The sequence below is a fragment of the Perissodus microlepis genome, chromosome 18, assembly GCF_051167445.1.
Source record: "Perissodus microlepis isolate ML-2025 ecotype Zambia chromosome 18, ASM5116744v1, whole genome shotgun sequence".
Lineage (NCBI taxonomy): Eukaryota > Metazoa > Chordata > Actinopteri > Cichliformes > Cichlidae > Perissodus > Perissodus microlepis.
In genome coordinates, this window is record NC_140478.1 from 30,087,370 (window position 1) to 30,113,952 (window position 26,583).

The window sequence follows — 26,583 nt, forward strand, 5'->3', positions numbered from 1 at the left end:
TTCCCCATAAGGGCCCAAAATGTGTCTGAGAGGATTTAACTGCATAGACCTCGAGATGGTTTATAAAAAGGTATAAATCTTAATATGACGTATGTTGTATTTTGTGAATAATCACTCCTTTATTTGTTATGCAACAATACAAAATGATTTACAGGCATAAAAGAATTTCACAAATACATAAATAAACACAAAAATATCGTTATTTGCTTAGAACTAAATAACAGCAGGTGATGAATGAAATATTAAGTGTTTATATGATGCTCATCAATCCTAAATTTTGACCTCATATACCATTCAGCTGTTTTAAAAAGCCACAACTGATGAAAAATCAAGAGCAGGAGATTTGTCATCAACCAGTCACCTGCCTGTCATGCTGGGACCACACCACACAATATCTTTGTGTTTAAAGGGAACCTGAAATGCTACACATAAAAAGGCTAATTTATACTATTGAGCCTTGTTCTCAAAAACAGACATAGATGTAAAATTGACCTTGAATTTTGCTGGACGTTATAGTTTTAAAAACATGTTTAGCTCCATCTTCTGTCAGTGCAGAACGTGGCGTCATGTGATCGGTTGGTTGATTGCGGCCAATAGACTTAAATTAGTTTATGTTAGCTAACTAGTGACAGAATCGATAACTCAGAGGAAAAGTAATGATACTAAAACTAAAAATCAGTCTAAGAGGATCACTTCTATGCTGCCTCTGACTACAACAATGAGCTTCATGTTAAAACCAAGAATATACTGTCCACTTTCACTGTATGTCTCTTTAGCAGGACGTGGCTGGTCGCTGTTTGGCTAGCTGCACTCAGACAGGAAAATCCACCTGTTAGCCGTAATGTTCGAGTTTGTAAAGCACTTTATAAATGAGGACTGTGTGGAGGAGAGCCTGTTTGAGACAGGTGACAGGTGCTTTCACCGGGCTGACATAAACTGGTTTTTCCTCCTCTGGCCAAGTTTACTGAGCAGCGCAATCAGCTGATGCATTCAGCACTTTTTATGTCATAAGATAATCTTTCTCTTCTTGAGCACATCCAGACAGTTTACAACATAACAGCCCATTTTTCCTGTGGACATGCTGATGGGTGTTAGGGTTTCCAATACCCTTTGGTAAAAAAACCCCAAACTGTTATGTTTTTGGTGTGATACTCATGTAGTAACCTGTTATGTAGTAAACTGGTTGTGTTTCGTTAAAGAGAGAATTTTTTTGTTGTTGCATAAAATAGTGCTGATGGCATCTTGCCAATATCTGCTTTGCAAGCTGATTTCACGGCTCAGTACACCCGACCTGGTGAGGAAAAGCTGGAGTATTGGACTCCAGCTTTTCCAACAGGCTCTGCTCCACACAGTCCTCATTTATAAAGTGCTTTACAAATCCAAACATTACGACTAACAGATTAATTTTCCTGTTTGGTGCAGCTAGCCAAACAGCAACCAGCCACTTACTGCAAAAGAGACACACAGTGAAAGTGGACAGTATATCCTCAGTTTCTTAACATAAAACTCATTGTTGCAGTCAGGGGCAGCAAAGAAGTGATCTCGTTAGACTGATTTTTAGTTTTAGTATCATTATTTTTCCTCTGAGTTATCGATTCTGTCACAAGTTAGCTAATATAAACTAATATAAGTCTATTAGCCGCAACCAACGAACTAACCACATAACGTCATGTTCTGTACTGACAGAAGGTGGCGCCAAACATGTTTTTAAAACTTTAACTTTAAGCACTTGTTTCTTAAATCCAGCTTCACAGACAGTTTTACATCTATGTCTGTTTTTAGAGCAGGGCTCAATAGTGTAGATTAGCCTTTATTTGTGTAGCATTTCATGCTTCTTTTAATAAAGGCGACTTAATCCTTGCTGTGACTTGACTCCTAGGCGTAATTAAATGTCTAATTTCTCTCAGCTCTATGTGAAGGACCAACCCAAGGAGTAGTAGTGGAGTAGTATGTCACAAGATTTGAGCCTTATGGGAAGTCAGTATTTGTACTGTATTAGTTTGTACTACACTAGTTTTGCACACTTGCCACATAGCGACACTGTAACCTGAAAACTACGTCTAAGTCAATTCAGTGTTAATTTGAAATTCATATAAAGCCTTATAAACGTGAGTGACCAGCCTCCACCTGACTGATAGCAAATAATAAAAGTATAAATTTAAAAAATCCATACGCCTGTTTTCAGATGAGCATGGATCTTTCATTAGTTACTGAAATCATCTTAGAGGCCTCAGTTTGGTCAGCCATTATTAGGGTATATGGTGTGGTCTCAGCTTTGGGCTACTCTGGTTCGATTAAAAAAAGACAGGCACTATCTGATCAGTTCTGTAGATGTTTGCTTAACAGGAAGAAGCTAAATTGAAGCTCTATAAAGTTGCCTCCCCTCCACATGTCCTCTGGAAACCACACCTCACCATCTGCTTTCAAACTTTTCATCCGTCAGTGGCGTTTAAGGAGTTTGGACAAGAAGCCAGAAGAGGCGGGATTGTCGGTCTGCACCTCTTCTTTGGCTTTGGCCTTCTCTCCAAGGCCAAGCTCCCCCTCCAATTGCTCCAACTCTGACTGGTCCAGCAGCTCAAAGTCCTCCACCTCGCTGTCCGACTCCTCGGTCAGCTCCAACAGCCTGCTCGATTCTGTGAGTCCCGCCTGCTTGGGGTCTTCAGTTGGCGTCATGAAGCTGACTGCTGCTTCTATTCTCTCCTGGATGGCAGCTGTGACTGCAGCGGTGATAACTTCACCTGCCATCTGGTTGACCAAATCGAGGGCATTGGTGGACTGGTCTTGAGGTTCATGCTTGGATTTGATTGGATCCTGGAGCCGAGTTGGAGGTGAAGCAAGGCCGAGGCTGAGGTCGTCGTCGTCGTCGCCATTGGTGGTCATGCCATTATCAAGTGAAGGGAATTCAAGTAGGCCACCAATGAACGGTTCTTCTCTGTCAAAGTCTGATCAAAGTGGCCCCGACACAAAAAGGAGGAAACACCAGTTACCTAAATATGTGAGACACAAAGTAGCTCTCGGCGTCAGTCAGAAGAGCGTCAAATGAAACTTACCCTCTGAGTTCTCAGTCTGTGGTGTGTGTCCCTCTGACAGGTTGAAAGTACCATTGTCTGTCCATGTGACATCTGACACCTCTGTGTCCGAGACAGACATCTCTTTACACACTGTGGAGTCGAGCTGAGGGAGAGAGACACACGCAGACGTCAGATTTTATAGTGCAAACCCAGATCTGAGCTGGTAATTGGTTGACTCAGACAAAGTGGTGACATCCGGGACTAAAAGATGAAGCCGCATAACAACTAAGTGAGGCTTAAAAGGCATACAACACATTCTTTCTGCATTGCATTCATTATATTTGCACAGTGATTTGAACGCTCTAATAGTGAGCGTGACAGGGAAGTGCACTCAGTAAATTCAACCAGCAGCTCAGTGTTTGGCATGAGGAGAAAAACTTTCAAGCATTTCTTGCCATTGAATTTGTCCCATGCTGACGATGGTGATGTGGATCATGTGTACTGAATTTTACTAGCTTTAACTGGATGCTATCAGTCAACAGAGGCATAATTACATTAAGATGAGAAGATGATTAGCCAACCTTTGGAAACATAGAGGAGAGGTCTGACTCAATGCCTTCTTTCTCATTCTGAGCCTGCAGGAGTCGCTTTTCTGAAAGAAAAAAAAAGAAAAACATGGATAAGACTGATTTAGTTCTCTGGCAAAATACTGGATAAAAAAGGTAAACTGATTTTTACATGATAACAAATCTTTTTAATGTTTACTCGCTATTTAAATATGCATTTTTATTAAAAATCTACTCTACATTCAGTGTACATTTCTACAATAGTTCCTACATGCTATGTAGCATTTCAAAATAATGTCAAATCTAGGTCAAGCCGTGACCTTAATGTCAATTTACCTGCACACTTAACTTTGGGTCAAATGAAAAAACACAACAAAAAAAAAACACCATCACCGTTGCAATGGTAGGTCTTAATGAACTGCAGAGCAGAAACGACAGACCCTTGCATTATGCTTGTTATGTGTTGTTGAGATATATGGCTCATATTGCATATGCCAAAGGTGACATTTAGCAGTTGCAACAAAACTTCAGTTAAAGTTTTTAAAGATTTGTTCTGGTTAGGTCTACATAATAGAAAAATAAAGGTCATATAGGTTTGCAGCAGTTTGGCAGGTGGTTGTCTTAAAAAAACCACATGGTGAGTCACTTCCTGATCTCATGTCCTTGTTTGGATAATGAGTAAAAACAAATTGCATGATATTTACCGTGGTTCTCTTTGATTTTCTGAAAAAACTCCCCGATGCCAAAGTCCAGCTTCTGCAGAACTGGCTCCAGCCACGAGCTGATGTCATGAGATGAAATCAGAGGCCACAGAAAGACACCCAACACTTCACAGAGAAAAAAAAAACAATGTCAGCTTATTTTGCAGAATAAAATGTGTATAGCAAGCTCAAATTCAGCATGCGATATTCATCATGTGTCCTCGGAGGACAACACAAGTGTTACATCAATGTGTAGACTCATAATCATTATTTCTTTGCTAATTATTGCACTAATTAACGGTATCCCGATGGCACACTGCTATTGCACTCAATTTGGTGAAATAACTCTCGGAAACCAGACAAAAAATGTGATTCAAATGTGTTTTTCAGTTGATAACTTGACCTTTTGTTGAGCAAATCTTTGAGGACTCACCTAGAATATATGAGATAACGATCCCTGGAATGTAGCGTCCTAAGACAGCAAAGAAAGTGCACACACTGCAAACCAGCAGGCAAAACTAAAACAGAGAGGCAAAAACAAAGAGAACTTTTTGCTGTCAGTTACAAACTAAACTCCCCCTCAACAATAAACTGTTTTAGTATTTGTGTTTTTACAGATATGCAAAATCCCTCCCAGCTTCAGCTTCAGACACAAAGTACAGACAGTGAAGTTTTAAAGCAAATAGGTATTTTCCAACAATGCTGAATGGTAGAATTGTTTTATACAGATTTCTATAATTTATTAACTAATTGTTATACTAAATATATATATATATACAGTATACATATATGCTTTGTTCATGACATACATCAGGTATGTCGTTTCTGCCTCACCTTGCCTGGGTTTTGCTTTTTGAAAGCTGATGTCTCTTGCAGGAAGAGTCTGAGGGAGTCAGTAAGCTGAGGTCCAACCCCAGTCCGGCTGTCCTGGCCTGAATCAATGATCTCCCAGCTATAAAGAGACAAAGACAGAGGAATGTTAATTAAATTGAAGATAACACTCCTGACTGTGCTTGAAACAATGGGCCTCTAAAATGTAAATTTGGAGCTCTAATGATGCTGCTACTCTGCCAAACAAAATAGCCACCACAATTTAGACATTAAAGGCTAAAATTGTCATGGTCGTGGGTCTGTTGCCCAGAGTTCTGTGTTTTTTAAGTTTTCTAGTTCTGTTGCATTTCTTGCTTTAGTCTGTTTTCATAGTCCCCTCCAATAAATTGACTGGACTAGATCATGCTGACACACTTTACGGTGACTCCGCATTAAAAATAGGACCAGCATTTGACAAACTAAGAAGGGGATTACATTGCTGTCAGAGGCTTGAAATTCTGCTTCATTGAGGGTCATTAATAAATTTTAGTCCAAGTAAAAAGCCACTCCAATGCAAATGTCATTGTCTAAATTAGGAAGCCTACAATAACATTGGCACGATGACTGTGCAGACAGGTGTGGGATGGGAATAGGGACGTGAAACTGGTTTCCATGCTGTGGCACTGCTGGGAATTCTGGGCCACCTGATGATTTATAAAACTTTCCGCTCCAGGATGGGAGTTCCCGAACATCACCTCCTATTTAAGCTCCACTATCAGCCTCTCGTGTTCTCTTCAGATATAAAACAGCTATGAAAGGCACAGGTGTGGCTCGTGTGTAGGTCATGTGTGATAAATAGATATGAGTATGAGGCAGCTAAAGTCATCTTTCCTCTCTTAGCTACTTTCAGTTCCCCAGGCTGTAACGCAATGCGGCAGTAATATTAGTAAAGCTAAAATGTGATAAATGAGCATCTACTAGTGTATAATGTAACACCAGAAACATCTATCATCAGGACAGTGATTCCGGAAAGGTCACCTCTGAATGGCTCAAAAAACAAAGAAAAAGATTTTGTAATGGCCTAGTCAAGATCTGGACTTAAATCAGATTGATGCGCTTTCTCACGACCTCAAACAGGAAGCAAAATATTACTTCTAGAGCTGTTTAGCCTACTATCTTCTCGTGAATATGATGGAAATAAATAGCAAAAATTTGCAGAAAGAAAAGCATAAATCTGGACCCAGTTATTACAAAAACCTCAAACTCAGTGTGAGCAGTCTCTTACACCAAAATATACCTATGAAATGTGATCACTCTGCAGAAGAAAGCATCAGTCTACCCTGCACCTTTGTCTCGTCGTTGTCAAAGTTTATTCTGGTCTCCTTTTTGGTTTACTTCTTGTTAGGTCTTCATATTTCTTTCTATGTTTCTGCTTCCTTCCTTTGGTATTTGCCCTGTCCTCTTTAGTGTTTGATTAAATTCACCTGTAGCTTGTTACCTTTGTTTTCCTGCTGTCTATTTAGCCTACTGACTCATTTTCCAGATTGTTGTTATTGCCTCTCCCTCATCCAACCTAAAATAAACAAGAGCATTTCAAGTTCAAACATAAATCCATAGTGTACTAAGAGAAATTTCTACTGTTGTTCAGACCAAATTAATCTGTCATTGTCAGTGTAAAAGCTGGAAATGTCTCAACCATGTTCCTCATATTAAATATCCCACTTTATCCAGCTGAGGATGGAAACTGCATGTCCTGTGGTTGCAGCTGTCCTGGTGGAAACAGCTGGTGGGAAATGGTGATGGGGCTCAAGTTACTACAACAGCTAGACAGGTTTCCACCAGTTAACCAACAAATGTTGGCTTTATATCAAAAATACTGACAGTTTTGTAGACTGTGTTACATTTTACACAGAACCTAACTCTTTGTCTCTCTGAGTCTGATTTAACTCCAGTGAATGATTGATGCAGTAAACAGTGTGGAAGGGGAAGCTTAACAAATACAAGTAGGATCACTACTGTAGCCCAGTGGCTCTGCAGCGTTTGGCAGTTTAAGGCCACGTTTACCTCCAATGACTTACGCTGAAAGTCTGTCACTAATAATGTTCTTTCTGAGTGCAACTTGATACAAATTTACCAGCACATGCTGATAAAGGGACTGGACATTTGTAAAAAAAAAAAAAAAAAAAAAAAATTACTTCCAGCAAGGTCTGACTTAATGTGGTATTTCTGACGTATCCCAGATTTATCCCTATTCTTGGCACGTCTTTAGGAAAAGCTTATTCAGCCTAAGTATTGCATATTAGCATTTGCTGGCAGCTGCTAATACTGGAAACGATCTTCACCAAGGTTGGTTTTCTTCTTTCCTTGCACAGCTTTTAACTCCATATTCACAGTTTCACTGTCTCACAAACAGAGCATTAAACTAACTAAACTTGACTACTAAGGTGATTTAAGTGATACCATCCTATGCATGCAACTGGTAAATCTCATATGGTGAAAAGCTGTTTACAGTTGCTGCACTTCTGCAAGCCACTTTGCAGCCCATCTTCTGTCCAGAACCTCATTTTTTTGCTTACTAACACAATCAGTGCCATGTCTGCAGTCATCTCCATTATTCTTTCATCCTTGACCAGCATTAGAGATGGACTCCACCAATTCGTCGTTATATTTACTTTTATTACACTGTGCGACCCAACACAGATCATTTGCATTGACTCAACATGATAATCCAAATTGTCTGTATAAATTTGTAATCTGCTACGATCCAAAAACACCCTGTATTTGTGTTGAAAAAGAGAAACTGTTTTAGTTCAGCCATAGAAATTAAACAGTCAGAACTTATCAGTTAAACTTCCACTTTATCTGCAGCTCAGTCCAATTCTCCCTCCCCACAATCATGCTTCAGTTTGGCACTTAGGCCACGAGAAGCGAGAGTATCTCTTTTACACCCACCTGACCCACACACCCAGCCTTGTCTCACATAACCCGCTGATCCCCTCTCGACTTCCAGCGCCCTGTAGGAGTTTGCTTTCCAGGCAAGATGGTGTGCTGAACATGTGACAGTAAAATTGCAAAGCAATTATAGCAACATGGATGGGCTGACAAGGTAAGAATTTATCCATTCCACGAAAGCCAGACATCTCCCTAAAAAGACATGCAGCTCTTCTGTAAAGTTTCACCACATTTGTTTGTTTGAGCTTGTTGCTTGGTAATTTCTTTGGCATATCCAGCTTTACAGCTGACACAGAGGCCTCGTGGATGTGATGCGATCCAGTGCCATATGGATGATTGTTTGTTCTGAAATTAGTAAATCCCATTTAGTTTTCCATCCAGCTTGACTTTTACAGTAATATTTGCATCAGCTGGGAAATGAATGCACATTCAGCAGATGTTTTGACCTACTTTGATCTTGACTTTTCTGGTGGGGGTCACCAGACAGACAAACTTTCTGCTCAGGGGACTTTCTTGATTCTGTTGTTGCATTAAGGCTTAAGAAGGGAAGCTAGGTGTGATTTTGCCTGACTAAATTCCTTCTAAATACATGCTAAAATCTTGAAATCTGTTCATTAACACTTGTTAACACTACCCTTTATATTAACCTCATCATCTTCATTGCAATCATGACACAAGAAGTGAAGGAACAAACCAAAATGCTTTCAAAGAAATGTTAAAATCTACCCATTTCTCTGAGCAGAGTAACACACTTTTCACGTTAAAAAGTAAGCTGGTGGCAAGTAGCCATCTTTCATCCTCATTTATATACTGACAGGCGACCTTAATAAAATTGTTCGATTTTTATCAAGATGACCAATCAGACTTGTCTATGCAGACACTGCACTAGAGTGCACCAACAGCCCATACTCCTTGAGGCAGCCTTGGAGCCCAAGCAGACTTGGAAAACGTGTGATTGGATCGGCAACTGCCCCCATTCACGTCCACAACCGAGTGGACCAACCAACCAACAGCAATGATGTCAGTAAACACACCACAAAATCTCAATGGGAATGGAAAAAAACACATTTCAAGACATTGACCCAGCCTTCAACTCCCCCAAAACTTATCCGATCAAAAGTATGAATATTGGGTTTATGTTTACACTTCTTGGTAGCCTCTGTCTGCAAGATTTTCCAGTGAATCTCACCAGTTTCTGACTTTAGATTTAACCAAAAAGTGTTTGCACAACTTAAAGGAAAGTAATAGTCAACCTTCAACATGTGCATTCTCAAAACTCCTGCCCCATGCACTCTGGATACTTGTTGAGAAAAGACTATATCATGTTTCATTGCCCCAGACTCTTACACACCACCACTGAGCACTGTTATCCACTGGTGGGTCATTATTAGTCACATGTATGAAGGATTCAGGCAATAGTCCAATAGAAACTAAAAGGCTCTGAAACAACAGAACACAGAAAAAGCGTCACGTCTGAGCCTCTAACAAGCCCAGTGACGGCAGTTTAAAAATAGAAAGACAAACAATGCAAAGAATGGCGGCAAAAACATCTCAGCTCTTCACTTGTGTCCCCCCCCCCATTTATGTGGGTGTTTACCACAGAAAACCTGACTCTGACGCAACTAATACCTGATACACACAGATAAAAAGACTGATATTAACAGAGCGAGAAATCAGGATCCCGGCTGATGGAGTTTACATTTAATGCCTTCGTGAAAGAGCAGTCTGCATGTGTCTGCGTAAGAAGGCAAAACAAACAAGTTATATAAGAAACCAGTGGAACAGACAGACATGGCCCAATGACACAACTTTTCAAAGTTCATCTGTTCTGTGGTGCTTCTTTATTCAGACTGACATCAAAAGTTGAATGTATTATAAATTTAATAATTCTAGTATGATCTAACTTTACGTTGAGATTCTTTAGTAAGTTCAGGTCACCCTCCCCAAAAATAAAAGTTTTCAGTTTTTCTTTAAAGTACTTGAGTTTGTTCAGTTAAAAGTGCTACATCATCTCCTTCATTTCTGCCAAAAAAATAAGTAAATCTCAGATCCATGCGTTTTCAAGCCTACAATAAAGGGACAAATACAACCAAAATTGTCCAAATATCTGCATGTTTCCAACTGTAAAAACAGCTAAATTCTTTCTACTGGATCTGGATTAGCAGACCAGACAAGTCATTGCTCCTTAAATCTATTCTGGCTTCCTCTCCAGGACACAAATTTGTACCTCAATCCTGCCCCATGGTCTTCAGGAGACATCTCAAGGTCTTCAGGCACCTTCAGAGGGCTAAATGGTGCAAATAAAACAGCCAGGTAAAAACTGGATCACGGATAATGTAGAAACACCTAATTTAAATTTTTTCCAGTTGTTACAAAATGTAAACCTAGGCTTGAGGTAAGCTCAGCTTTTAAGTGTGACACACTGCACGAGAGCAGCTTCTGTTTATCCTCAATGAAGCCCTGCTTGGAGTATTTCAAGTGACCCCGTCTAAAAATAACCGAGTCACACTACATTCCATCCGGCAGCCATCAGGAGTACAGAGGGATGGGGTTGGGCTAGGTTGGGCTGGTTTGGGTGCAGTTGGGTGGGGTGGGGGGCAACAACAACAGCCTGTATCAACAACACCGATCCAACAACAACGGTCTCCTAAACACACCTGCTCATGTTTCAGTGACATGCACTGGACAAACAGATGAGAAGAAACACAATGCTGTCTGCGTGTTGATCGATGCTGTCAAAACTTTTAGCTCAAGGGAAAGTTTGACGCTTGTCATGCCCTTTTCCTTTCAGCATTGTGTGGGCCTCGACCCCAATTCGCTGTCACTTATGGACAAACAGTTTCCACCCTTTTGTATTTGTGTGGGTGTTTAACCCAAGAGGCAAAATCCAGGAGTCAAAAGAAGTTCATGTAAAGACCACTTCAGGACGGCTCCAAAGACGAGACGTTACTGTAGAAACGTGTTTATGGTGTAGTACAAAAAAATAATTTTGACCGATTTATTATAGCTTTGACTGATGAGGTGTAGCTGTCAGCCAGCTTCACCTGAACTGGACTTCTTAACCGTGTTTGTGCTATTTGTACCTTTTGGAGTATTTTTATGGAATTATCATAAAAATAATTTGCTTACTTTGTAGTATAGACAAAAACAGAGAGATGCCAACAGGTAAAGGTTATCCAGATACAGTTTTGGCAACAACGTTTGTTAATTTTCTTCTTAAAAACATTCAACTTGGTAAACTACTTTTAAGACGAAAAGCAACAAAGTTTGGATGTAATCACTGTTATTCTTTATATATGACTTAATCACATCACTTGACTGTGATGAAACACTCATAGGCGGTTTATTGTGCTGTTTTTACTCCAGCGGACCCCAGGTCCAATCAGAGAGGGCACTCTGAAACACACCCACTCCATCCCAAGTGATCTGATTGGTTCAAGTGCTTCCAGTCACGTCTGAATCTGTTCCGGCGGTGTGGAAACAGCTGAGTCACTCACACACACACATGCACAGTAAGTAATTAGCCACACATTGCACTCGTGTTTCACAACTCTTAAGAAACTTTGCAGTTGTTGTGGGAACACAGAGTGGCACAGCACTGAGTCTTTCCTCGAAGCCAACGCCACAAACACAAATTGTATGAGTCGCATGACGTTCGTCTACATCTGTAAGCACCATCATTTAAACACACAAATGGCACTGACATGATGCTTGACCAACAGTTCTTTCACATTCCCAATAACAGTTTTATTGCATTTGGCATTTGTTTACATCCTGTAACTCTTGACTCCACAAATCCACAAAGCTGGAATCATTTAAAACACCTGTGTATGTGCTGGGCTTTTTTTTTTAAAGCTGATCACTGGATAGTTCTCATATTTATATTATGATAAACCTGAGAAACAATCACAGTTATCTCTCTGCTTTGGTTCTATGTCCTGCTGTGTGGCTCAGCCTGACTTGTGTTATTGAGCTTCCAGGTGCAGCAGGAAGCAGGTTTTACCAAATAAGCTATTACACCCACTAAGCACCAAACAGCAGACAGGCACACGTAAATGTCAGCTGTTAAAGTAAACAGCAACAACAGCTTCAACTCTTCTGGGAAGGCTTTCCACAAGGTTTAGGAGTGTTTATGGGAGTTTTTCTTCCAGAAGCACATTTGTGAGGTCAGATACTGATGTTCAACCTGCCCTTCTCACAGTCTCTGCTCTAATTCATCTAAAGGCATTCTATCAGGTTGAGGTCAGGACCCTGTGGAGGCCAGTCACGGTTTCCCACACCAAACTCACTCATCCATGTCATCCAGGAAGAGGCCATCCCCAAATTGTCCAAATTGTCTTGGTATGCTGAAGAGTTTCTTCCACTGGAAATAAGGGGGTGAGTCCAACTCCTGAAGAACCACCCGACAACACTCTCCTGGTAACCTCCAACCCCAGATTCCTCCTTTAGATTGCCAGAAGGAGAAGCATGAATTGTGACTCCAGAAAGCACATCTGCACTGCTCTAGAGCCCAGTGGTGGCATGCTTTATATCACTGCATCTGACGCTTTGCATTGCGCTCAGTAATGTAAGGTTTGGATGCAGAAGCTCGGCCCTGGAAACGCATCCCATGAAGATCTCTATACACTGTTCTCGAGCTAATCTGAAGGCTGTTTGAAGTTCGGAGGTCTGTAGCAACTGAATTTGCAGAAAGATGACAAACTATGCACTATGTACCTCAGCATTCGCTGACCCTGTTCAGTGATTTTACGTGGTGTACCACTTCATAGCTGAGTTGCTGTTGTTCGTAATCGCTTCCGCTTATATAATGCCAATAACTTTTAGCAGAGAGGAAATTTCGCAACTGGACTTGTTTTGCAGGTATCGTGGTTCCACTCTGGAATCCACTGAGCTCCTGAGAGCAACCCATTCTTTCACAAATGTTTTTAGAAGCAGCCTGCCTGCCTGCTTGATTTTTATATACCTGTGGCCATGGAAGTGATTGGAACATTTGAATTCAGTGATCTGGATTTGTGAGTGAATACTTTTGGCTTGTATGTGTATGTTCCTCAGGAGTTAGTGGAGACCACACGAGAGTGAAAAGGAAACTAACATTCACCATTTACACAACATGACTCAAAATAAATGTCAACTGTTACTTACATTACTTGCGACATTGTTTTTTCAGTTATCAACACCCCTCCCATGCCCCCCTCCACAAACACACACACACGTAGATATACGTGGCTGGCTCACACTCCTCAGCTGTCAGCTCACATTTTGGGTCAGCACCTAATCTCCTGCAAGCCTTTGCCTGAGACGTGCTCTGTGCCTGATGTACAATTACCCACAAGACAGCTCTGACAGACAACAGCAGGTGGCAACAACACAATCCCATCCTGCCAGCCAAATGCCACAGAGACAGATAGAGGAAGAGTACAAGACAGACTGTAGAAGTGTAGATATGCAAATAAGGGCAAAAGAAATCTGAAACAATCCAAGCTCCCAACATAAATAGATAACTTTACTGCAAAAATTTAGTGCGAGACCTAAGCTCCACACTACAGCCAAAAATAAAGCCAACATATCGGTGCTAAAATCTGCAGTTCCTCTAACGGCCACTTGAGGCTGTCTCAAAGTACATCAATCCCCACAAGACTGTTGAAATTACTAATTTCACTGCAGAAATAAACATGTTTAAAGTTTGATTTAAAAAAAACATTAAAAAAAAAAACTCTTTAAGTATTTTATGCCCTCAATTCAACTGGACAGTGGAAAATATTTTTATAATTCTACTTTTTTGGATTTGTTTAAAAAGCTGGCATCTTGAAATGAGAGCTGTGGTGACTTTGATGCACATGTCTGGAGTCTGGGAACTAGCCAGTTGAAGAAGTTGGTGATCCAATTATTTATTAGTCTGACACTTAGCACAAATTAGCAGCTATCTTCATGATCTACAATCTCATTCAAATATGGCCACTTAGCTCTAATAAATTCAAGTCCACAAACCAAAAGGTGACTTTGATGTAACTGTTGTACAGTTGGTACAGTTTTGTTCAGGCATTTACTCACATTCATTATGAGGCAGTTGAAACTTGGACACAGCTGCATGTTTGAACAGGAAAATGATCCCAAAAAGAACATCACAACTGGTTTTGAAGTGGATAAAGTAGGCTAACATTAAGCTTCTGGAGTAGTCTTCCCAATGTCCCGACCTCAAGCCTACTGCACATTTGTGGACTTAATTTTATGCTTAAAATTCACATCTGTGCTATGTAACCAACCAGATTAAATGAATTCTACCAATTCTGCCAAGAGTCCCTTGAATGAGTGATGAAACATTTCTCCCACGTCCAGATGAACAGAATTAACTTTTTGGCAAATATTAGTGGGCATGTATTTATACTTTGACCCTGTGTGGATTAGGGAAAATCCCCCCAAAATGCAAAATTGTACATCCAATTCTTGTTTTTTAAAGCCGTTAAAGAGGTACGCTGTGCAATCATTCCACCCAGGAATTAGAACAGTTTCAGAAATCATTAAAAGCCCAAAATTAACATGAAGTCCATGCACATGAGTGTAACGTCTTGATGCATTCTCAATCATCTTTCGCCATCTTACAGTGATTGCAGCCATTCCCCAACTCTCTGTGAATGGTACTCATGGACATTGATCAGTGGTCTTTGATCAGTGGGTTTTGGTCAGTGGTTGTTGATCAATAGTCATGAGAATTTGCATAATTAAGATTAAGGAACTGACCTCCCAGCCCATTGTTCCTTCAGTGGGCTGGTTTCAGTCATTATGCAAATGTACTGTTTATAAGATTGAAACCTGCAGTCAGCTGAGACTGAAGAAGTCACTTGGATGAGTGACAAAACCTTTCTCCCACAAAACGCTACGTCCAGATGATCAGAATCAACTTTTGGACACATGAGTGTAACTTCAAGCTACAGCTGTACTTGTCACACTATTAACATTTTTCAACCAAAAGTTGTTGTCATCAGCTCCACTGACTCAAACACTGAATACATAGAAGATAGAAACTGGGTGAAAAAAGTCCAAATGAAGATTACAAGTGGACCTTTATTTATTAATCAGTTTGGTTTTACTTGGATGAAAAATCTTCAACTGGGTGAACTATAACTGAAATGAAACAATTATTATGTCCATGATATTAAAATGCATCTTGTGAGGTTTCTGTCACGTTACAGTACAGTGTAAATTGCCCCTGACCTGGACTCACCCAACTATCTGTTATATAACTCAGATGTGTTGCATCCAGCCTGGCGCCCACAAATCCCTGTCACCTCCGCTGAATCCCATGGAACCTTTAGAGCCGGCATCGAGTAACGGACGACCTCCGCCCCTTGCACCACTAACACCATTTGAAATGAGCGTGTAAAACAGCTCACCAATGTGACTCCCCCTTCAACGCCTTCACCACTTGGTCACAAAACAGACTGCCAAATGGGTCATGGCTCAGCACCATTAAACGGGGATCTGAAACTCTGAGAACGTGCATTAAGATATTTCTATTTTATTTATTCCACAGCAAAATTTTTATTTTTATCATGGTATTTATAAAGAACAATCACTGAATGGTACTTTAATGAACAATTCAAATAAATGGGAACTGTCAGAAAGTACAAAGTAAAAGAACAAAGAATAAACCATGATCGATACCACAAATTCAAAAATTTTGATGTCATCGCTTATAGTTTTTTTAATTTTTTGTAAATCCTCACATTTTCTGATTATTTACATAAAGGATGACAGGATTGTCTCTTTGAACTCGACTGTATATTTACCTGTTTTCAGCTCACGCTGAGCAGGTTTATATGTAACTTTATACAAGAAGAAGACCAAGAAGAAAATCTTATGAATGAATAAAACATGATCACAAAGCTTTTTCTTTTAAAGATTCTTGCAGCACAAATCATTTACCCTCACCATATGTTTAGCTCCACAGTGACATAAACATACTTCAGGTAACGTAAAACTGTAAAGTATTATATGGTGCTCACTGACAGTTAATGAACACTATAACAAAATAAGAGTCCATAAAACAGATTTGGAAACAGACCAAATCTGACCAGTGAAGGACTGTACAGTAATTATTCTACAGTTACGTATCCTGAAATATTGAATCAAATAATGTTGTTATTTAAAGGGGAACTATTATTCATTTTCTTATTTATCCATCCATTATCTTCTGCTTATTCAATTGAGGGTTCAGTGAGTGGGGATATTGAAAGTATGGTGATCTCAGAGAAACATTATTATGGACTTGGAAACAAGCAACACATACCTTCTTTGACCTTATTTTCAGATTTTAATGCAGTTTAAATCTGTGTTGTTATTTAACAATTTTCCTTCAGTCCGAAAACTTTAGGTCACAGTTTAACAGCTTGGGTGTCAGATTTTAATGGAAAAATACAAACAGATGACTGGGATCACTATTAGATTAATATTTCATCTTTAAAGTTATGTGTAGAAATTGTAAAGTCACACTTTTGCCTAAACAAACTGAATAATTTATGATTGTGTGTACTCAGGCTCCATCCAGTGGCAGAAATAAAAAACTAAGGATATGGATGGAAAGACAATCATGTAAAGAAATGATTCTTGTTTTCTTACAGAGAGGAGAGAAGGAAAAAAACATGCTCATAACTGAGTTCTCTATTGTCAATAGTACTTTAACGTGATACACTTTTTTAATATTTCTTCACAACAACTGAACAGTTTTGTAAATAAGTTTGTTTGTTTAGTTCTTCATGAAAATTATGTGAGAAAAATGTCATTCATCCTTAAGCCATCCTTTAAGCTCTGAACACCACGTCCAGAACACCTCACTATGAATGTGAATGATACTTATGACCACTGGTCAATGGTGTTTGATCAGTGGTTGTTCCTAAATGGTCATGAAAATTTGCATATTAATGATCAAGAAACTGACTTCACAGCCAATTGTTCTAGTTTCAGTCATTGTGCAGATGTACTGTTTATAAAGTTGGGGAAACCTGCAGTCAGCTGAGACTGTAGAAGTCACTTCCTCCCACTGAAAACGCTACGTCCAGATGAACAGAATCAACCTCTTGGGGTCATCCATCCAGTTTCTTCTACTACTCTAATTCAGATAATGGGGGTGTGAAGCTTATACTATGCTGTCTTAAGGCGAGAGTCAGTGTATGCCTTGAAGAGCTCACCCTCCATCACAGGAGAGAGAGACACACAGAGAGACAGACAAGCATTCACACTAACATTCACACCTACACCTACAAATTTAGAATCCGTAATTAACCTAACACCATCCATGTCTTTGGACTGTGAGAGGAGGAGCCACAGTACCCGGAGAAAACCCACGCAAACACAAACACCACACAGAAAGGCCCCAGACTGGATTCAAACCCAGAGTTTGAAAAAATTTTAAAATTAAAAACTTCCAACTGAGATGAGTGTCAGGGAGATTTGTGACAGAAAGGCAGCTTTAAGCGTGAAGGGAAGGATGGTAGTAAGACCTGCTGTCATGCATGGTTTGGAGACACTGACAAAATGACAGGAGGCAGAGCTAGAGCTGGCAGGTTTAAAGATGCTGGGATTTTCACTGAGAGTCATTAGAAAGAATAGGTATTTGGACATATCAGGTTGAGGTGTTTAACTGACAAAGTTAGAGAGACAAGGCTGAGATGGTTTGGACCTGTGCAGGGTAGGGACAGTGAAAATGTTAGACAAAGGATTTAAAGATGAAGATGCCAGACAAAAAGAATAGAGAAAGGCCACAGCAAAGATTCATGGGTGTAGCGTAGGAGGACAAGCAGATGGTTGGTGTGACAAAAGAGAATGCAAAGGACTGGGTGAGATGGATGATCCACTAAGAAGAAGATGAGGTGGAGAAAAACTAAAAATCTGTGTAATTCACAGCACCTGTTTGATGCATGTGTAAAAAAACCTGTTTCTAATAAGAATCTTTTAAGTGAAAAGGCACAAACACGGACTATCAGGTCTAACATCCTCATGTTGGTGTTGTTCCTGGATCAACATAATAATGTTAGTCTGGGAGCATCAATGGATCTGACGAATCACATTGTGTTGTCATATCATTGTGACTTTGGAAAAAAACTGCCGATGTCCACTCAGGAAAGAAATCAAAAAATGGGGTGTGAGGGTCAAGGTTAGGGTTGGAGAACAGGGTGTGATCGCGGTTAGGGTTACGGGCTCAGGTTTACGGGCTCAGGTTTACGATTTGGTGTGTGGTGTGAATTTGTTTCCACGTGGCAAAACTATTACATCACTACAATCTCATTGGTCACTTGTAATGTCCAACCTGGACCAACATTAGCTTTGTTGATCCAGGAACAACATCGACATGATATCAGCTCGTGCTTGCTATTAATCTGTTTAGGCATCTCTGATTATCTAAGTATCAACACTAAGCAGCCAGTCACAAGCTTGCAGTTAGAGGGAGGTTTCAGATCATGAATGCAGCTCTGTTCATAGTAAAGGCATACCCCAGGACATGCAGATTATAGTAATGGTTAATTACAGTTTAATCTGATACCTTCCAGCTGCATGTCCTGTCTTTCAAAAAGAACCAAATTCATTCCATATATTTACTTTCTGTTGATCAACTAATCCGCTAATTAAGTAGGCATTTGAGTCATGCATCACAAGATACGAGCATGAAGTGCGTCATGAAACTGTAGGTTTCACTGTTTGACAAATCACACAGTTTAGTCTGACACACACAGGAGATATTAGCAGGGGGATTAAATTAGACAGTCATATGTGAGCAATCAGCTCTGCAGGGCTGCAGCTGAGAGTCAGGACGAGACCCGGCTCTCGCAGAGGACTCAGTCATGCATGATACAGTATGAGAAGCTACACGTCTTTATATACTCTGTGTTAGGAAACCTTCCAGTATATTTACAAGAGATGATTCAAATTTAAGGCAGAGAAATTGTTTTAGAATCACTGCACATCGGCAGAGCTGAACTGCTCATCCAAACCATGAGCGCCAAGAAGCTTTTAGAGAGTAACAAATAAAACACGTTCCCGTTTTAAATTTGCATCTGCTTTGCTTCTGACAAATCGTGCTTTACCATTTTTAAATGCAAATGCCTCTGAAATATCCTCAGCACATGCAGACATGTATAAGAAGCATTTCAGAGGTATAAATTGACTCAGAATCTGACGTTATTTAAGCAGAACATTATATAACCTGTTTTTTGTTTGTTTTTTCACAAGCTTAAGTTTCAGCCTTGGCTCACCTTTAATAACGCACTTAATCGTCTTTAAACTCATTATTTAAATGCACCTTGGATGTTGTAACTGTTCCTTTCCTTGGATTTTGTCCTTTATCTTTGACCTTTTAACTAAGAAAAAAATCACCTTCAAACTACAAACAACTGAATGATGCAGGAAGCAGGACACAGTTGATCAACTTTTAGCGTTAATCCACCAAAACATTAGCTGCAGTAGCAATCTGGGAAGTTGAAGGACAGCCAGTGTCCAGTCTGACTGTTTTGGAATTTTGCATTGTCACATGGACCTCTGTTCGTTGACATTCAGAAAAGTCAAAGCTGCAGTGCATCTGTGAAAGCAGGGGTAGCTGCAGAAGTAACCCACCAGAGGCAACAATTTAAAAACCTTTGGAATGAAGGTTTCAATCACTGCCAGGCGCCGATTAATATGAAAGACTACTCAAAAGTTATGAGACCTGAAAATTCAAATTCTGCAAAAGCTGGATGATTTTAAGTGTTTTGTTAAAGATCTACAACAGCAACCCATCTAATATGTGAAATAAAATGACTGAAATGGTAAAAGAAACTTCATCTATATCAAAACGCCACCTTGTCCTTTGTGGTCACACAGACTTTTTCTAGGTTTCAGTATATGAAGCATGGATGTCTTAAATCTCCATTCATGATGAGGTGACTAATGAAGTTATGAGTATTTAACAATCAGAGCCACTGAGGGCTGGTCTGAAAAGGCTGGGATGTTGACAGTGAACACTCAGCTTGAAGCTTCTCAACACAACTCAATTTTTCAAATACAACCTACGAATAATTACTGAAACATGCTGAAACATTTAATGAGTAGCAGTATAGAATAATGCATCATCAGCCCAAAGTCCTGTGTGATTTTGTATTTGTAAAAAATAACTGAGTTCATGCAGTGTGTTTACATGGTCATTCTGCTTGTGAGGTTTATCCTGGTTATATCCAGGAAATTACGTCTGCAGAGAAACCTGCTGCTACAGGTTCCTGTATACATGATAAACACTTGTATCCTGGTTACTGATTAGTGCATGATATTTGCACAGGAACGTGTGACAGCAGCAAACACAAATTAGCAGAAAGGGCTGGTGTGACATTTCTGTAACTGTGACTGCAGGCTTTAACTCCTTCACACCCCAGAGACTGAAATCCATTTCCCTAAAAGATTGTTTGTGTTTGTGTTGTATTACTTGGCTTAATCTGCACCTGCACAAATAGTCAGCAACACACCACCATATTCACGTTTTAAGAAAACAGAGCAATGGGCTCATGTAGTTTTAATGAAGGATATATTTGTCGTGGTCCCTGAGTTTTGAATTTCTTGTGAACTGATGATTCCCCAACCAGGTTTCTTCCTCTTAAAATTAAGTTTTCCTTCCCACCATTGCCAAGTGCTTGTCTCATTGGGGGTCATGTGACATTTGGGGATTCTTTCTAATATTAGAGGATCTTGACCTTACAGAATAATGCACCTTGAGGCGTTTGTTGTAAATTAACACCATATGAATAAAAGTGAATTGAATTTTTGTTTTTGAGAATCCACTATGAGCTTTGTTTCCTTTTTTTTTTTTGTAATATTAGTGAGTGTTTAGTTTAATATTGATAAAGTTTTTATTCACTTTTGTTTATAAGTCTTGTTTATGTTCTACTTCGACAAGATTCTCTGTGGTTTAATTTTCAATATTTTCAGTTGTATTTACAACTTTTCAGTTGTATTTAGTTCCCTTTTGTTCCCTATTCTGTTCCAGTCTAATCTCTCTAACTTGTCACGAGACAAAGAAAGAATATAACAATCTTGTTTCCCCATTCTGTTACTTCCTGTTTTATTTTGGTATTCGTTGTTCTTTGTGTTCTGTTGTTATGTTTTCTTCAACTGTGTTCTCCACCTTTTTTCATTTCCCTCGTTACCTGTCTGTACTGTCTCAGTCGTCCCTTTGTCCTTTGTCACATCGCCTACATTGTTATGTCTCGTTGCTCTGTGTTCCCAGAGAATTACATTCCTAGTTATCCCTGGTATTTATATTTCCTGGCTCTGTTCGGTAAATGTTTTGGATTTTGGGACTTTATTTATCTCTTGGTGCTAAAAGCACTACAGGTTCAGTTTTAACTGAACCTCAGTCTCTGGCATAATATTGTGCATATGTCCAAACTCAAAAAGAGATCATAGCTAGAGGTGATTCATGAAGCAACACTGTGTAACGCGACCACACTGCTGCGAGTCGATTCTTTCTTCAGTTGAACAACAGAGTAAGACGTCTGATTACTGAAGCTGATTACATCAACTTGATTTCAGGAGTCACAAACATCCAATTAAACTTTCCTTCATGTGATATCAACAATTTAAGCTGACCAACTTTTTGTTTTTCAGCCAAGATCCTCTTCACCTTTCAGTTTGTGAAAAACAAGTTGTGTCAGACATAATTTAAATCAGCATCTAAGATCAGATGTGGTTTGAGCAGAAGCTTGATGCAGACATGTTTGTTCTTGATTTCTTTGTTTAAATTAACTTCACTGTCCTATGGATGCCTTCAGGTTCAGGAAACAATGAATGCCGCAATAGCATCTTCACCAATATGAAGATTTCTTCCTTCAGAGCAGCTCTGCCTCTCTGATATGTTTTAAAATCCAAACACTCCCATTGCAATTTTCACCAAACAAACAACATTAACAAACCTGCAGATCACAATCACCTGCACTTAAGTGTCTTACCTTGTTGTCATGCTGTGCCATAACTGAGCTCCTGTGAAAAAAAAACACAGATGTGTTATTCATCAGCACTCACGCGCTCACACCCACTGCAGAAACTGTGGTAAAGAGAGAGCTGAGCCTGAAGGCTTAGCTATTGATTTATTGGATGATCTACATTCCTGCCCTCACCTATCGAGCTGTTGGTGGTGACGGTAAGAATATCCCCTAAACCCGGAGAGGTGGTAGAAAATGAATGGATGGAAACAATGATAAAATGGCTGGAGCAAACTGTAATGTAGTTACCACAAGCTATGATTGGGCTCCAAATGTAATATAACAACCATGTAATAAAATAATGTTAAAAGAAACATAATTTGTAGATGAAATAAATGCTTAACAAAGATCCTTTTCATGTTTCCAACCACAGGTTAATTAGATATAATCTTTTTTTCTATGGGGTGGCTGTAGCTCAGGTGGCAGAGCAGGTCAGCCACTAATCAGAAGGTCTGTGGTTCGATCCTGGCTGCATGCCAAAAATCCTTGGGCAAGATACTAACCCCATGTTTGCCTACTGATGGTCAGAGGGCCCAGTGGCGTCAGTGCGCCCCAGGGCAGCTGTGGCTACAATGTAGCTTGCCATTGCCTGTGTGTGAATGACTGAATGTAGTGTAAAGCGCTTTGGGGTCCTTAGGGACTGAGTAAAGCGCTATACAAATGCAGGCCATTTACCATTTTTTATTGAGTGTTGATATAGTGCTAATGATTACTGTGATGTTATGAAATTATACTTAATGACGTGAAGTATGCAAAAACAGTTTTCTTTAATAGAAGTGTTAGGTGATGTTAATGAAAGTTTTCTACAAAGAGAAAACTATACTGATAACATTAAACTTAAATAACTGCTGACATCAGGAGTCCAATGTGTTCAAAGTGTAATTGTGAGCAACAGTCAGGCTGATGAGTCACCATCCGCCATGAAAGATGATGTCTCATCCTTACTCATTGGGCTAATAAGCCAGGATGAAGCTGAAATCACGTAAACATCCGAACCAAATAGATTTGGTTGGTTTCAAAGCAGCCATTTATAACTCTAGTGAGGGAACATCTTGGGTTTAAGCTGAACGGCTTATTTATTTCATTTTAATTTTCCTCTTCATTTGTCAGGGATGGAAAAAACATTTATCTACTAATAAAAAAGATCCACTGTATCAGATTTAGCTGTTAGCTATTTTTCGTCCGCAGTCCCTGAAATAGAAATATATAAAAAGAAATCATCAATAAATAAATTATAGTAATAAAAATGCTGTTGACAATTCAACATGATAGACCAAACATTTACCAATTATTTCAAAACCACAGACAGTATCCACATCCCATATATCCATTACGCTTTCTCATAAATATCAAATACATCTAAATAATATATAAAAGCCTTTTTAAAATCTGAGCTCCTCGTTCATTCGATGTGTCTTTTTGTAAATGTTTTATATTCTTGTCAACAGCTCTGTTAGTTTATAGGGTTTGTGCTACAGCCACATCACAATCCTCCCCTTAAACACTCCCTGGTGTTTCCTTTTTTCTCTGTCTTGTATTTGTTTGGTGCCTCCTCCCCTTGTTTGTTTGTCTGTCTGTGTTTTTGTTGTGGATGGGTGTGGGCGAGGTCTCCCTTATTCCTGGCTCCCAGCTCTGCTCATCCTGCACACCTGCCAACAATCAGCCCCACCCAACCTGTTCATCTGCCTTCCATCCACTGTGTTAACGTTTTCTCCAACCATTCCTCGCCACAATGCAGTTTCTACCTCAGTAATAACACTTTGAACACCAAATTAGAACTTGCTTGTAGTAAATCTGCTCTAATGTTTCTTATCACAAAGCTTTCTCCATTTTTTCTTCTTCAGGAACATCACCCAGCTGCCCGCCAGTCTGCTTCTCCCTCTGACTACCTCAGCTTCTTGCACTCTTATCCCACTAAAACCAGCTTCAACCTCCTTTACACACTATTAAGATCTCTGTACTTGGGTTCCACCTTTACAGTTTTGGTTGTAATAGATCATTCATTCATTTCTATATTTAGGGTATTTATTTTTTTACATCTTCTAATCTGAGTGTCTGTCGTCTTTTTAATTATCAGGGGTTGATTACTCCCACAAAGGCCCCGCATACATTATAATGCTATTTCTACATCTGCAGCAAAAGTGGTCCTGACAATAATCCGTCCATTTTCTCAAACACTGGATGCGACGCTGCAGCCTGCACCAGCTTTTGGTTCACAGTGACATTACACAAGACTACAGCCTGGCCCTACTTCAGCATCACTTGATGTCTCTGTCAAACAATACACAGACTCCTGGGACACAAAGTCATCACTCAAAAGTGTTTAAACTGATTTCAAGCAACTTTTTGTAAAGCACCTTTACACATCTTGTGCACTTTGACAAACACTTTAGTGTCAGTTGGTCTTTTATCGGTGTCAGTATTTTTATTTAAATGGGTTTTGGGGCAGTTATAACTGAAGATCCAGAGTTATGAGATTAAGGCAAGGCAGTTCCTTACTAGTTATTCTTCTCTTTAATCGACTGATCATTTGGGGGTTACCTGCGGATCTGGACCGAATTACATCTCGGGTGGTGACCGTGATGACCAGCAGGGCCAGGAGGAAAGCCAGGAGGGTGTAGGCCCGAAACGAGTCAAAGGCCACAAACCTGCAGGGAAACAGAACAAAAGTTTCACTCACAGCAGCTCACTCAGGTTGTTATGATGCACTCCACAGTTTAACTCTGTGGAAGTTTTAGCAGATCAATGTTTATTTTTGTGCAGCTGTTTATACAAGATGATAAAGCTTTATATTTTGATTTTGGATACATAATTTTACATCCGTGGATGTAAAAAAAAAACTCACCATCTATTGTGGAGCTAAAATATTCTCATATTCTTTTGCTATAATGAAAAAATGACCCTGTGTCAGAATTTTGAGCTTTTCTGCGTTCCTTACTCAAAAAAATCAGGATGCAGAATTATAACAGATCTGTGTAACGAAGACTTTATAACAGCAATATATGCTTTTCCTCTTTCAGTACATTAAGCAGAACCACTGCAGCAGTAATATAGCAATGCTGAAATATATAAAAATACTAATACAAACAAAATTAAATGAACACTATTTGGGGTTTTAAATGTTTTTTAAGTACTTTTACTGTTGACTAATTATAAATGTAACTCTTATTTTTAGGCCATAAAATACATTTCAAACAATATATTGTAACAGAATGAGAAAAGTGAAATTTGTTTAAACAGACAAACAAACATAAACTTGACGAATTTTGCCTCATGAAGTCCCAAATTATTGTGATTCGTTTGATTTTTTTTGCTCATGGCGGTTTGTTTTGACAATGTCCCTGATACAGACATTACAGAAAAATACAGAAAACAGTGGTAGCTGAGTATTTACAACCCCTTTTTAAAGATCATCATTATTATTATTAGTGTGTGAAGTATAGATAAATTTAAAAGTAACAACGTCAAAGGATTTAAAAGATATAATAGAAAGAAAGGACTAAAGATGAAATAATTACGCCTTTAATGTGGAATTACTAGGATGTCATGATTTTTTAACAGTATATTTAATATTTAACTTAAAGTCATAATTATTATTATTATTATTTTTTTTTTTATTAACAGGAGCTCAGTGCTGTGAGATATCCCTGCGTCATGATGCCTACCCGAACATCGCGTTGGCTGCAGCAAACAGGGCTGAAGTCCTGCATGGTCTCCGCCTCCAGCTGACCAGGCCGGTGAGGCGACACCCTGCGCGGCCGGGAAGGGTCTCCTGATCCCGGCTTGGCGGTCCGCCGGCCGCGGCCACCTGCCCACCTCCGGCGGGTCCTGCTTCCCGGCTCCCCAGCATTGAAAAACGACCGGGGTCCCTCCGCTCTGCCCCTCAGCTCCTTCAGCAGAGATGGGTGTTAAGCAAAGCGGAGACTTTAATGAGCTATTTCCGATTCTGAGGTTTCAAAATAAGTGTCTCATTACGCATTCACTTTTTGAAAATAGTCAAAATTTTCTTTTTGCAATTAAAACTAATGCGTTTAAATCATACAGTCTTATTAAATTACTTTTTATCTCAGGAATATATAGTTTACATTATTATTCACAGAGCAAAGATACATAAGTGAAACAAATGCAGTAACAAAACATATGATAACCAATTAAAAAGTAGCATGAAAGTTATTTTTTAAAGAAAATAAAATGAAAATACAAGTAACTCAAAAGTGTGCTTAAGTGCTGTGTTTGAGTAAAAGTAGTGCTGCTCTGGAACAGTGCGTGCAAGGGGTGAAATTAAAAGAAAGACATTAAATGTACAACAATTTTCTATCATTTGTATTAATTTTTCTTATTTTAACCAAAGGGTGGTAACTTTATATTTGAAACCTAGGTTCTAGCTTCTTATAGTTGTAATTAAGCAATCATTAAAATTATTTGCATTTCTTTTTGGCTTATTTTTTTCTGCCTTTATTTTGAAAGACACAATCATCATGCTTCCTGTATAATTGTCTCAACTTAAATCAGCTGCATACTTCAATTCCTGCCTCTTGTGTTGTTG

General features: G+C 39.3%; 1 protein-coding gene across 1 annotated transcript; it reads right to left on the reverse strand.

Moving 5' to 3' along the window:
• Positions 1-94: 94 nt before the first annotated feature.
• On the reverse strand, positions 95-25,887 carry retreg1 (reticulophagy regulator 1). Its single transcript, XM_084913709.1, has 9 exons — positions 25,703-25,887; positions 24,579-24,685; positions 22,005-22,035; positions 5,113-5,230; positions 4,712-4,796; positions 4,282-4,404; positions 3,593-3,663; positions 3,051-3,174; positions 95-2,942 (listed from the first exon to the last, which is right to left on the reverse strand). The coding sequence occupies exons 1-9, from the start codon at positions 25,885-25,887 to the stop codon at positions 2,440-2,442; spliced, it is 1,347 nt and encodes a 448-aa protein (XP_084769835.1). The 3' UTR covers positions 95-2,439.
• Between the last annotated feature and the right edge of the window lie 696 nt (positions 25,888-26,583).